Below are 14,376 nucleotides of genomic sequence, written 5' to 3'. Positions count from 1 at the left end.
GATACTTCATACTCACATGGCCAAAACCAAAAGGACAGACTATGGCAAGTGTTACTGAGGATGTAGACAAATTGGAATCCTCATGCACTGCTGGTGGGAATGTAAAATGGTACAGCTGCTTTGGACAATGTTAAAACAGAGTTACCGTTTAGCCCAGCAATTCACTCCTAGGTATATACCCAAAAGAACCAAAACCCTATGTTCACACAAAAATTTGTACACCAATGTTCATCAACTAATGAGTGGATAAACAAAATGTAACATATTCATATAATGGAATCTTACTTGGCAATAAAAAGAATGAAGTGATGATAGATACTACAATATACATGAACCTTCAAAACATACCAAGTAAAAGAAGCCAAACACGAAAGAACATATGTCGTATGATTCCACTTGTATAAAATATCCAGAATAGGCAAATCCACAGAGATAGAAAGTAGACTTGTGGTTCCCAAGGGGCTGGGGATGGAGGGATAATGTATATGGTGTTTCTTTTGGGGTGATGAAAATATACTGAAATTAGATAGCAGCAATACTTGTACAATACTGCAAATATTCTAAAACCACTGAATTATACACTTTAAAATCATAAATTTTAATGGTACGTGAATTGTTATTTTAAAATAATAAAGACAGGAATTCAATAAATTTTAGAAGCAACCTCATTTAAAAACACCAAGTCACTGTTTTTAAAATAATATTATCTTAAAAAATATTTTTGTTTATTTATTTATTTATTTATATTTTTGGCTGCGTTGGTCTTAGTTGCAGCACTCAGGATCTCATTGTGGCATGCAGGATCTTTGTCGCAGCGCATGGGCTTCTCTCTAGCTGTGGCATGCAGGTTTTCTCTCTCTCTAGTTGTGGCGCACAGGGGGCTCCAGAGCACGTGGGCTTTGTAGTTTGCAGCAAGCAGGCCCTAGTTGCGGCGTGCAGGCTCAGTAGTTGCAGCGCGTGGGCTTAGTTGCCCTGCGCCATGTGGGATCTTAGTTCCCTGACCAGGGATCGAACCCGAGTCCCCTGCATTGGAAGGCGGATTCTTTACCACTGGACCACCAGGGAAGTCCCACCAAGTCACTCATCTTTAAATCAGGATTAAAAAAGCACTTATTTTAATACATTCCTTTAATACCTAACACAAGGTTTCACAGACCTGAGTAACATACAGAGCCTTTTAAGGAAAAAGACTTTTGAGGATTTCCAATATTAAGTTTTTTATGATTATGTACAAGCTAAACTAGATATAAATAAATTCATTTAGGTTTTATACAAATGAAACTATAAAAACAACTACCAACAAAAATATTAACGGAATACATTGGAGGTTTTGCTGAAACAAATTAGCCATTTGCTGTGTGAATGCGGTTCAGACTGCTATGGGTTTCTCTTTGAGTTTGGCATGTTATGTATTATGTTTACTGTGTAACATGATGACTCAATTCATCCATTTCTCTTTATCTGAAGTGCTCCAAATCTTCATTTGAACAGCACGTCATGACATCACATCACGTGGCTTTCTCTTGGAAGCAGATGCATCCTTTATGTATTAAAGTCAGACTCAGTTTTTTTTGTTTTTTTTTTTAAATTTATTCATTTTGGTTGTGCTGGGTCTTAGTTGTGGCATGTGGGACCTTCGCTGCGGCATGTGGACTTCTTGGTTGCAGCATGAGGACTTCTTGGTTGCAGCATGCAAACTTCTTGGTTGCGGTATGCGGACTGCTTAGTTGTGGCATGCATGCAGGATCTCGTTCCCCGACCAGGGATCGAGCCTGGGCCCCCTGCATTGGGAGTGCAGAGTCTTACCCACTGGACCACCACGGAAGTCCCCAGACTCAGTTCTTATCTCCAGAACCCTAGATAACTAAAGCAGTACTACTTGGTACCAAATAGTGCCTGAAATTTTATGGCTATTCTCTATGAGGTAGCAATTTAGATGATTCAGAATATTTTTTCTTCAGATCATGAAATAATCTTTAAATTCTCATAGAGAATTCACGGAACCCACCAATCCAACCCCTTCCCAAGAAGACTTCAAGTTTCAGAAATACTGGGGTAGCCTAAATTGTATTTCATTGATTCTAAAAATTGTACATTTCCCCCCATTTTACCATCTCTGAAATTGGGATATATCTTACTACTGATGGTATGTCATAGTTTAACTTTCAGTGTTTTTTTCTTTCTTACTGTCTCATAAAATAATGCTGTGTGTTTCAATTGTTGCTAACTTGGATTCCATGAAATACAGTAGGTATTCCATGAATAGTGGACGAAACAAGATGCAGATTTAAATATATACAATAAAAGATCAAGTATATAATTGAAAAAAATAACAGTACCAAAAAGAAACTTAAAAGGGCACAACCTCACTTATCTGGAAAATCTGCTACACAAAATAAGAATCAAGCCAAAGCAATCTTGCTGGGGAAAAAAACGGAGCTGGAGGAATCAGGCTCCCTAGAGCCCGCACTCCGCAACAATAGAAGCCACCACAGTGAGAAGCCTGCGCACCGCAACAAAGAGTAGTGCCCACTCACTGCAACTAGAGAAAGCCCTTGCGCAGCAACGAAGATCCAACGCAGCCAAAAGTAAATATTTTTTAAAAAAATTCTATTTGAGAGTAAGATGGTTCTAGTTTTCTACGTCATTACGAGTAAATTCTTTGTGAGAAAAATTAATGTAAAAACAATTATTTCATCAAACAAATTTTATTATAATTGGCAACCCTCTCCCAATTCCTGTTAAGCCCACCAAAATGGGGACAAAAGTGAAGGTTTTGAGCTAATTAAAGTTAGGTTTAAATTTGCCCTGGACCAAATAAACCCAATTTCCATGAAGTACATACTTCCTAATTCACTGAAATTAATTCCTTGAGTATTAAAATGTAATTCATGCCATCTACCTCAGGGTTCTTGAGAAACAAAATTTAAATATGTATAAAGCACCTAGTCAAAAAACCATTGAACCACTGAACAAGTCAAAAAACAAAAACAAAGCCATGTTCTGCCTCCTATGTGAAGCCTTAGAAGCATACCAACAGAGATATTCATAAATGACTTAGAATTGATGAAAAACTTGATAGTAAGCAATCAGAAATATAACTACTATTTTGAATAAAGGTTTTTTACAGACTATGAAGCAGAACCACATATCATAAGTTATAGTCATAAACTCTCTTTAGATTACTCAAGTACCCAGAACTCATCCTGTATCAACCAACCTCTTCAGTTGCACTCACACATATCACAGATACCATCTTTGAACAAGAAAATAAAAACAAACCTGACCTGAGGACATATTAAATTTTTAATTCAATAACATTCATTTAGTGCAATTTCATCTCAAATAAATTACATTTTACAGTCTGGACTCTTGATGACCAGTCAAGAACACACTTAAAAATTAAATGCAAATCTTAAATTATTACTTTAAAACTATTTTGAATTAGCATTTAAGCATCTTGTATTACCTTGTAAAATGCCTGCCATTAGTATGTTTCTCCGTTACTTCCATATTCTTATCAAAACTAGAATCTGAAGAATTCTGTGCATTTTTTCTCAAGCACCTTAAAGCACGTGTCCGGTGGTAGGTTTCAACTTCCTTAACTGAAGACCCATCCTTTAAAAAAAAATTAAGAAAGACATCTAAGTTTTTCTTCAGTCAAATCCCCAAGTTAAACTCCTAAGATTTGTCTCTGATTAAGTTTTAACAACTGCTTTTGGTGCACAGTATCATTTTTGCATCTCCCCAAGAAATGAAAATAATTAATCTCTAGAATAATCATTTTACAATGAACAAACATGAGCAATGTCTATGAGGCGGCTAGTATAAGATTTATTAATGTTTTATAGTTCTACTTCACAACAAGTAGTCTCCAGTGAAATTTTCTACCACTGATAAAAAGTTGTAATAGTTCATAACAGTAAATACTCCTCTATTTTAAGGCTACAGAAATTAGAAAGATACGCATACACCATGAAACCACTGGAAACAACCCTAAAATGACTGGACTGTCAGAAGTGTAATTTGGCTTGGATGACAAAAAGGAGTTATTACTATCTCACACAATTTCACCCACATAATGTAAAACATGAATTTAGAGACTGTTTAGGTACGTTAATTTCTTGTAAAAACCACAGAGCTCTATTTAACTTTATTTTTGCTCAAGAGACTACAGGCTCTCTAAGTTACTGGGTTGCTTTATGAGCTACAGAGTGTAATAAAGTATTCAAAATTTCATACATGCCTCTTAGAAATCATACAGAGGATACTTTTACGTTAGAAGAGAAGGCAAATGTACCTAACAACTCTATAATCCTATGTCTTACTACTCTAAAAACTTATAATTTTAGAAAAACAGGCAGTGTTTTTTTTAAAAAACAATAAAACATCAGTGCCCCCTTACCCCATGCGCCTCAGGCTGGCTTTACCTGGTCATTTCATTATATTTTATTAGGATATTTTGTTTCAGGAAGAATATTTGATTGGTTCAAAGGTAAAGTAAGGATATTTACACCACAAGGATCTGTGCAAGAATTAGACACGTTCTTAAAGGCACGAAAGGACAATTAAAAAAATTAGTTTCTTCATAAGGTATTAAGTGATACGTATGATTTGTTACTTTTATCAGTGTACCTATATTTCAGGATGTTTCAAAAAAGAATACCTATACATTTAGGTAGGTGTATTATTTTTTAGATGAATACCTACCTACATCTTAGATGGGTGTAGTGTAACGTAAGACTTTCCAAGGAAAATTGTAAGGGTATCTATTTCCACTCTCTCAACTTCCATGTGTACTTTTTCTTAAAATGGACCTAAGGGCTTCCCTGGTGGCGCAGTGGTTGAGAGTCCGCCTGCCGATGCAGGGGACACGGGTTCATGCCCCGGTCTGGGAAGATCCCACATGCCGTGGAGCGGCTGGGTCCGTGAGCCATGGCTGCTGAGCCTGCACGTCCGGAGCCTGTGCTCCGCAATGGGAGAGGCCACAACAGTAAGAGGCCCGCGTACGGCAAAAAAAAAAACACACAAAAAACCAAAAAAAAAAAAAAAAAAAAACGGATCTAAGAAGGCATCTTAACACAAGGCATCCTCTTTCATTTACCTTTCTCCCATTTTACAAAAGAAAGTCATAACTCTCACTCATTCTGAATCTTACTATTGTGGGCTGCTTCAAGGCATTAAAAACCTTCCTAAAGCCAAAGAAAAACACTAATGTAGGTGTTAAGCGAATGAATGACTAAGCTAGGCAACAAATCCTTTCCTTTGTTACGTGGTTTCCAATTCTTCCGCTTTTAACAAAATTGAAAGGAGACCTAATCAAGCTAAGAGACCATTAAAAATGTTTGGCAAGTGATTTTCTGCTTATAAGCCAGAAAAACTGAGTGGCACTGCAAATATAATTCCCTTCATTACTATCTACTTATTTATATGAACAATGTTTCTCAGTGCTTACCTTTATAAAAACAATGAAACTAATGACAAAACACTCTTCAGCAATAAATAAGATTTATCCACAGGGGAGGGGGAAGGGTAAGCTGTGACAAAGCGAGAGAGAGGCATGGACATATATACACTACCAAATGTAAGGTAGATACCTAGTGGGAAGCAGCCGCATAGCACAGGGAGATCAGCTCGGTGCTTTGTGACCGCCTGGAGGGGTGGGAGGGAGGGAGACGCAAGAGGGAAGGGATATGGGAACATATGTATATGTATAACTAATTCACTTTGTTATAAAGCAGAAACTAACACATCATTGTAAAGCAATTATACTCCAATAAAGATGTAAAACAAAAATCAAAAAACAAAAAAACAAAAAACAAAAAAAGAGATTCATCTACAGATACTTAAACTAACTGGGTGGGCAGGGAGACTTAAACCACATGAAATCCTAATAAAAGATTACTTCCTATGTTTAATCATTTTTAATCAAAATAGATACTTTTTTGTTGTTTTGATCAATTGAATGTTAATAATGATAATTCAATACACAAAAATTTTATTTCTTGGAGCTCTGTCATCACGGAAAAGTGGAAAAAATCCAACTTTTGTTTTATAAGTATGAAAGGATAATTAATAACTGACTTTCAAGCATGAAAATATATCAAGATAAAATGCTGTGGGTTAAGTGGATTGAAAATACAAATTAAAAGAGGGAAAAAAAAGAAGGTAAAATTTCTGACTACTAAGAGAACTTGTTCATGTATTAATTTTTTTTTTTGCGGTACGCAGGCCTCTCACTGTTGTGGCCTCTCCCGTTGCGGAGCACAGGCTCTGGACGCGCAGGCTCAGCGGCCATGGCTCACGGGCCCAGCCGCTCCGTGGCATGTGGGATCTTCCCGGACCGGGGCACGAACCCGTGTGCCCTGCATCGGCAGGCGGACTCTCAACCACTGCGCCACCAGGGAAGCCCCATTTATTAATTTTTAATGTTTCAAGACAGGTATCAAATAACTATAATTTTTACATTCCAGTGGATACTTATAAAAGTGTGATGTAATAGTTTTATTTTTTAATGTCAACCTTAAAAAATGACAGAAATGATCCCTTTGTAACTACTTAAACCTATGCGGGGGGCGGGGGAGACCTTACATCTAAGGTCAGCTTAAAAATGTAAAAGCTGGTACTTCCCTGGCGGTCCAGTGGTTAAGACTTCACCTTCCAATGCAGGGGGTGCGGGTTAGATCCCTGGTCAGGAAGTTAAGATCCTACATGCCTCAGGGCCAAAAAACCAAAACATAAAACAAGCAATATTGTAACAAATTCAATAAAGACTTTTTAAAAAATGTGAAAGAGATTATAGAGCTAAAAAAATTTGGAAATGCAGGGGAAAACTTTCATGACATTGGATTTGGCAATGATTTCTTAGGACACCAAAAGCACAGATAACAAAAGAAAAAACAGATCAGTTGAACTTCATCAAAATTAAAGAACTTTTGTACAAAGGACATTATCAGTAGAGTGAAATGGAAACTCATGGAACAGGAGAACATATTTGCAAATCATGTATCTGACAATGACAAAGGACTGATATCCACAATATATAAAGAACTCCTATACTTTTAAAACCACCAACAAAAAAAGATAAAAATGGGCAAAATATTTAAATAGACATTCCTCTGAAGAATATACACAAATGGTCAATACACATGAAAAGATGCTCAGCATAAGTAGTCATAAGGAAATGCAAATCAAACCCAATGAGATACCACTTCACACTCATTAGGATGGCTATTATCAAAAACAAAAAAAGAAAAAAGAAAATAAGTATTGGCAAGGATGTGAAGAAACTGGAACCCTTGTGTACACTGTGGAAAATGATATGGCAATTCCTCAAAAAATTCAACATAGAATTACCATATGATCCAGCAATGTTGCTTCTGGGTATATACTCAAAAGAAGTGAAAGCAGGGACCTGAAGAGATACTTGAACGCTCATGTTTATAGCAGCATATTCACAACAGCCAAAAGGTGGAAGCAATCCCAGTGTTCATCAACAAATGAACGGATTAAAAAAAATATATATATATACATATATATAGTACATACAGTGGAATATTATTCAGTCTTAAAAATAAAGGAAATTTTAAACACACTGAAATAACATGAATGAACCTTGAATACATTATGCTAAGTGAAATAAGTCAGTCACAGAAGAAGTAAGGTTCCTTTTATGAAGCTCCTTGCCAGGGGCTGGGAAGAGGGAAAATGGTGTGTGTGTGTGTGTGGCGTTGGGTTTTTTTTGGCGGGATCTCTGTTTCCCGACTAGGGATTGAACCTGGGCCGCGGCAGTGAAAGGGCTGAGTCCTAACCACTGGACTGCCAGGGATTCCCAGGGGAGTTAGTGTTTGATAGGTACAGAGTTTCAGTTTTGCAAGATGAAAAATTCTGCACACAGAGGGTGGTGATGGTTGCAGAACAATGAATGTACTTAATATTACAAAACTATACACTTAAAAATGGTTAAAATGATAATTTTATGTTATCTATATGTTATTACAATAAAAAAAAGAAAGTAAATGTCACTATATTCCTGGGGATAAAAAAAAAAAAGTTTGTTTCCATAGGAAAAAAGAAAGGAGGGAGTTGCTAAATACTGGGAAAAAGATTCCTTGAGAAACTTAGAAGATTTAATCTTATAAGTGAATCTTTGATTTGCATAGTGAGTGGCTTACTTCATCGTCCCTAAATAAGCACTAAGCATCAAGAAAGGCTCTCCTTAACAGCATGGAGAAAAAAACAAAACAGGCTTTTTGGGAGTCACCTATATAAAGGCGCATACTGGGGAATTTAAAAATATAACTTTCAAAAATGGTTTTTATAAAAGCAATATAAAAATAAAAGCAATACGTGCCCATTATAATCAGAAAAATGAAGAAATGTACAAAGATGAAACTGTCACCCTTAATTCCAAGCTACCCACAGATAACCACAGTTAACCTTTTGGTGCATAAACCATTCTTTTCCTTTGCAAACACATTCACACAATTTTAAAATTGCGATAATATTATTTATTCTTTGTTACTTTTTTCTAGTAATACAACCATTTTCCCATGTCATAAAATCTATTCTAAAAATCTTTTTACATGAATGAATAGTATTTCAGCCATTACATGAATTTAACAAACTGCTTAATGTATCATGTATAGGTAATCTGCAACTTTTTGTGTTATAAATACCTCTAGATGAATTATCTTTTTTTTTTTTTTTTTTCGGTACGTGGGCCTCTCACTGTTGTGGCCTCTCCCGTTGCGGAGCACAGGCTCCGGACGCGCAGGCTCAGCAGCCATGGCTCACGGGCCCAGCCGCTCCACGGCATGTGGAATCTTCCCGGACTGGGGCACGACCCTGTGTCCCCTGCATCAGTAGGCGGACTCCCAACCACTGCGCCACCAGGGAAGCCCTGAATTATCTTTTGAACATCTGATTTCCTAAGGAAACTAGCACAGTTGTTAAATCAAAGTCACATTTTTTTTTTTTTGCGGTACGTGGGCCTCTCACTGTTTTGTCCTCTCCCGTTGCGGAGCACAGGCTCCAGACGCACAGGCCCAGCGGCCATGGCTCACGGGCCCAGCCGCTCCGCGGCATGTGGGATCTTCCTGGACCGGGGCATGAACCCGTGTCCCCTGCATCGGCAGGCGGACTCTCAACCACTGCGCCACCAGGGAAGCCCCAAAGTCACATTTTAATACAGCTAATCAAAATAATTCTCAAGAGGTAAGTTAAACACCAACTAGTAACAGTAATTAACACTGGATGATAGAAATGGGTACTTTCACTATCTATTTTTTACATTTTTGCAACATTACCAGAAAAAATTTTCCTAAGAAGTGAAAAACAAAGAAAACATACTTAGTCTGAAACCTAAACCTAGTGATGTAGTGTCCTCATTTATTCTTTCGCTAAAATCCACTTTAATATTGAGAACACTGATTGTTCTTAAAAGTGAAGTTTAAAAGGAGAAAAAATATAGTTCATTAGATTTTAAGTCTGTTATAATCTTGCAGAATCAGTAAGTTAGAACAGGGAGCATGCAACAATAAGAAAAGTTTTTCCTCAAAGTGGACACAATTGAGAAACAGAAATATTCTGATGTTATTTTTCCACAAAAGATCAAGCTTAGTAAAGCTTTAAATTAATAAGAAATAGGTATGGGAGTCATATTGGTTGAGTTAATTCAAGTTATCAATTCAACAAATGAAATTTAAACAGGATTTTTAAGATCACAGTTATATTACTGACATGAAACGTATTCATCCAGACTTGGGGCTTCTTGAAAGCCTAAAAAGCAGTGTATTCTAATATACAATGGTATACACATTATATCCACATTACATAGTTGTGACAGCCCTCGTTAGCTTCATATTTAAACACTGGTGTGGTCAATTACTCATAATGGATCTACTCCACAAGTTCCAGCAATTTGCTTTCTAACCATACAGCTCTTCCAGTAGATCTAAATCTCCAAATAGCTAAATCCAATGGCCTTCTCTACCTCATTCACTTCTATGATCACTCTGTTGTTTGCTTTGATCCTTTGTTTACATGATACTTTTTTTTTTTTTTTCGGTATGCGGGCCTCTCACTGTTGTGGCCTCTCCCATTGCGGAGCACAGGCTCCAGACGCGCAGGCTCAGCGGCCATGGCTCACGGGCCCAGCCGCTCCGCAGCATGTGGGATCCTCCCAGACCGGGCACGAACCTGCATCCCCTGCATCGGCAGGCGGACTCTCAACCACTGCGCCACCAGGGAAGCCCATGATACTTTTTTTTTTAAACCTAATTCATCCTCTTCCCACCCTTAAAATAAAGCCATTGCTCCAGATCTTAAATATTCTTGTGTTTTGCTATGCACCTTCAAGGATTCAACTCTCAACTCTATATAGGTGACTCACAAAGAAAAATAGTCCTTACCTCTCACCGAACTCTGGCGTCATAGTCCCAAAGATGTACAGCTTACCTCTTCAGCTGGAAACAACACTGCCTTTGCTGCCTCTATCTGAACAACTCTCAGACCCCTTGCAGTACTTTTGGACTTTTTCTCTCCGTGCCTCTTAATACCACCTTAATTTAGGCTCTGGTTTTCTCTCCTTTGGTCTGTTGTGATAATAATGTACTAATTAAGAGCCCAACCTTTTAAAGATAGACTGCCTACGATTGAACTGTATAATCTTCTCCAAGTTACATAGAGACCTTAGTTTCCATATCTGTAATGAGTATAATAATTATTTGTAAACTTTTAAATTACTATACTTCAATTTAAAAATAGGGACTTTCCTGGTGGCACAGTGGTTAAGAATCTGCCTGCCAATGCAGGGGACACGGATTCGAGCCCTGGTCCAGGAAGATCCCACATGCCACGGAGCAACTAAGCCCGTGCGCCACAACTACTGAAGCCCGCGCGCCTAGAACCTGTGCTCTGTAACAGGAGAAGCCACTGTAATGAGAAGCCCGTGCACAGCAATGAAGACCCAACGCAGCCAAAATTAAAAATATAAATTTATAAAAATTTAAAAATAATAATTTCGGGAAAACAAAATAATAATAGTTACTTTACAGGGGAAATATGTGTGTGCATATTAGGTACCTTGCCTGGAACACAGCAAGTGCTATGTAAATGGTAGCTATCAGTATTATAATCTTTTAACTGGTCTTCCAAACTCCAGATTTGTTGACTATAATCCATCCTAAACACTATCTCATCAGATCTCTGTTCTAAAAGTTGCAACTTCTAAGCCTAAAATCAAGAACCAGCACAACACAAACTAACAAAAATGGACAATAATGGACTATTATTGTCACAAAACAAGTACACTCTCTCAAATGCAGAGCAGCCAATCCAGGGAGCAACAGTCATCGCCACTTGTCAAAATATCCCTCTCCATGCTTTGACATACTTCACTGAACTGTACACTTGTCATTTTTGTGTTGTGATATGCTTCAAGTTTTAAAGTATCTCCCATAGGCTGTACATATCAGTGTCGAGTTTGGGATATTTTTCCAGGGTAAATAAACATACAATTGAAAAAAAAAACAACCAAAAACAGTACCTTCTACATACTACAGTGTTTCATTTTACCTAAAAACATACCGAAGAATAAAAACGTACATAAACACAACCCAAAAGTAACGTACAATCATCACCAAGAAAACTCCTACTACCCATCCTTAAGTATCTCTTCAGCATGAGAAACAACCCTAAATTTAATGAATCAAAGAGCCTCAGACCTGTGAAAGCACAGAAATAGGCAATGGCTAGCCTGACTCTGGAGGAAAGGGGCATCCAAACTTATAAATAGGAAGAAAATAAAAGCTTAAAAACCAAAGAAACAGATTTAAAACAACAATAAAATATTTTCAGGGAACCCATACAAGTCAGGGGGAAAACAAACCCTTAAGCGCAGTTGAGTGAGATCATATTCAAAATGTAAAAGTAAAATGTGGTTGAAATTTCCCCAGCTGTCCAGCGGTTAAAACTCTGCACTTCCACATCAAGGGGTGAGGGTTCGATCCCTGGTCAGGGAACTAAGATCCCACACGCCATGCAGTGCACCCAAAAACTTAAAAAAAAAAAAAAAAGTAAAATGTGGTTAATAAATAGGTAACTGTAGGTATCTTCAGAACTTGAAGGTCAGCCTCCAAGATTAGATGAAGAAAAATGCAAGTTAATGAATTAATATGAATAAATCCAACCATCTTTAAAAGGAACCTACTCTAAGAAATGCTGTCAATAAATGTGTGAATGAGACAAGGAAATACCCAAATACAATGAGGGTGGATCAAGGAGTTAAGTTTCTGAAATGCATGATTGATGTAAAAAAGCAAGCTATAATCAAATCAAATGTATTGAATGTAAAGAACCCTAATTAGGAAATATTCCAATCACAAAGGTATGTTTCATTTTTGGTATTGGTGGACTTTGTCAGCATGAATACATTACCCCTGAAGACCCAATCCCACGCTCACTAAATAACACCCTGATTACAATTTGTTCTACGGAGGATTTGAGAGAGGAGTACTATGTCTCAAAAAGATATAATCCCTACTGGAAACCCTAGTCTGGAAAAGAATCTTTTCAACCCTACAACAACCAGGTGAGTGCTAATTGCTCAACCACCACATACCACTGATACAGCAAGACAAACAACAACAAAATATTTATTATGCACCTACTATGCTCTAGGTGCTAGGAATAGCAGCTGAACAAAAAGTCAAAATCCAAACCCCTACGGAGTTACATTCTGATTTGGGGAGAGATAAAAATATTTTAGAAGTAGGAAGTTATAGGATATTTAGAAGGTGGTAAGTGCTGGGGACCATAAAACAGAGCAAAGGGGCCTGTCAATGAGTGGTTTGCAATGTTAAATAGGGTGGTTAGGATAAGCATCATTGAAAAGGTAAAATTTTAGCAAACACTTGAAAGAGACTGTTTCATAGGTTCTCCTAGGTAGGACTCGCAGCTCTACTGCTTACTATAAAGGTGAATTGAGCAACTTATTTAAGTCTCTGTGCCTCAGTCCTCTTACCTGCAAAACAAAGATAATCACACCTACCTTATAAGGTTATGAGGATCGAGTTAATGTTTGTAAAATTCTTGGAACACATTAAGCACTACGAGTTCTGAGGCTTTTTTAATTTTTTAATTAAAAAAAATGTAAAAGGTAAAGGAATAGCTCATGCAGATATCCAGGGAAAGAGTATTCCCAACAGAAAGCAGAGCAACTGCAAAGGCCCTGGGATTCAAGAAGCAGCTAGGCCAGAGAGGGTAGAACAGACTGGGTTTCGCAAAAGGGAGAATGGAAGAGGATGTCATCATAAAGGGAAGGGGGCAAGGAGGTATAGGGCTGCTTCTCAACTTTTAAACTTTTACTCTTAGATAGGGATTTTTGAGCAGAGGAGTGATCAACTGTTTTGACTTTTTACAAGATCACTCTTGTGAGCTATAAGTAAGCTATACTGCGAACTGACTTTCAAGGGAGGAGGGCATTACATATAAGGGTGGTAAACAGGGAGGCTAGTCAAGAGTTTATTTTAATAATCCATGGGAATTCCCTGGCGGTCCAGTGGTTAGGACTCGGAGCTTTCACTGTCAGGGCCCGGGTTCAATCCCTGGTCGGGAAACTAAGATCCCACAAGCCACAGTGCTAGATCAAAACAAACAAAACCAAAACAAACCAAAACACACACAAAAAAACCAAAACACTATATTAATAATCCAGGCAAAAGATGATGGCTTGAACCAGCATGGCAACAATGGAGGAGCTGAGAAGTGGTCGGATTCTGAAAAAATTCTGAAAGTAAAGCCAACAGAATCTGCTAATATGAACGGAGAGAAGAGTTAAGGATGATTCTAAGGTTTTTAGCCTGAGGAACTTAAAAGATGGAGTGGCCATTAAAATCGACTGTGGTCTCAACAGCTGACAATGACTGAGTCCTAACTGTCAGCCAAGTGTTCAGGTAACCTCCTTACATGCCTGATCACATTTAATTCTCACTACCCTTGTGGTGGGTATCACCCCCTTTTAAGCATAGAAACCTGCTGATATTGGTAAACTGATATTCATAACAAACAGTTGTTTTTTTAAATTAATTTTTTATTGAAGTATAGTTGATTTACAATATTAATTACTGCTGTACAGCAAAGTGACTCAGTTATACATACATATATATATATATACACACACACACACACACACACACATTCTTTTTCATATTCTTTTCCATTATGGCTTATCACAGGAAGAAGTAACAGTTGTTTTAAGCACCTATGTTTCTTAACCAGTATTCAATACATCATTACAGTCCCAGGAACTAGCTTTGTCCTGAAGATAATAAACACTCAAATATTTACTGAAATAATTAGCTGTTTCTGAACATA

General features: G+C 37.5%; 1 protein-coding gene across 1 annotated transcript in view; it reads right to left on the bottom strand.

Moving 5' to 3' along the window:
* ATAD2 (ATPase family AAA domain containing 2) overlaps positions 1–14,376 on the bottom strand; it is a 71,357-nt gene that overhangs the window by 55,445 nt on the left and 1,536 nt on the right. Inside the window, exon 2 of the mRNA XM_029223012.1 lies at positions 3,470–3,618. Coding sequence (XP_029078845.1) covers positions 3,470–3,618 — 149 coding nt within the window. The remainder of the gene's footprint in view (positions 1–3,469; positions 3,619–14,376) is intronic.

The sequence above is a fragment of the Monodon monoceros genome, unplaced genomic scaffold, assembly GCF_005190385.1.
Source record: "Monodon monoceros isolate NGI ecotype Baffin Bay Population unplaced genomic scaffold, NGI_Narwhal_1 Super_Scaffold_14, whole genome shotgun sequence".
Taxonomy (NCBI): domain Eukaryota; kingdom Metazoa; phylum Chordata; class Mammalia; order Artiodactyla; family Monodontidae; genus Monodon; species Monodon monoceros.
This window is presented reverse-complemented; position numbering and strand designations above follow the sequence as displayed.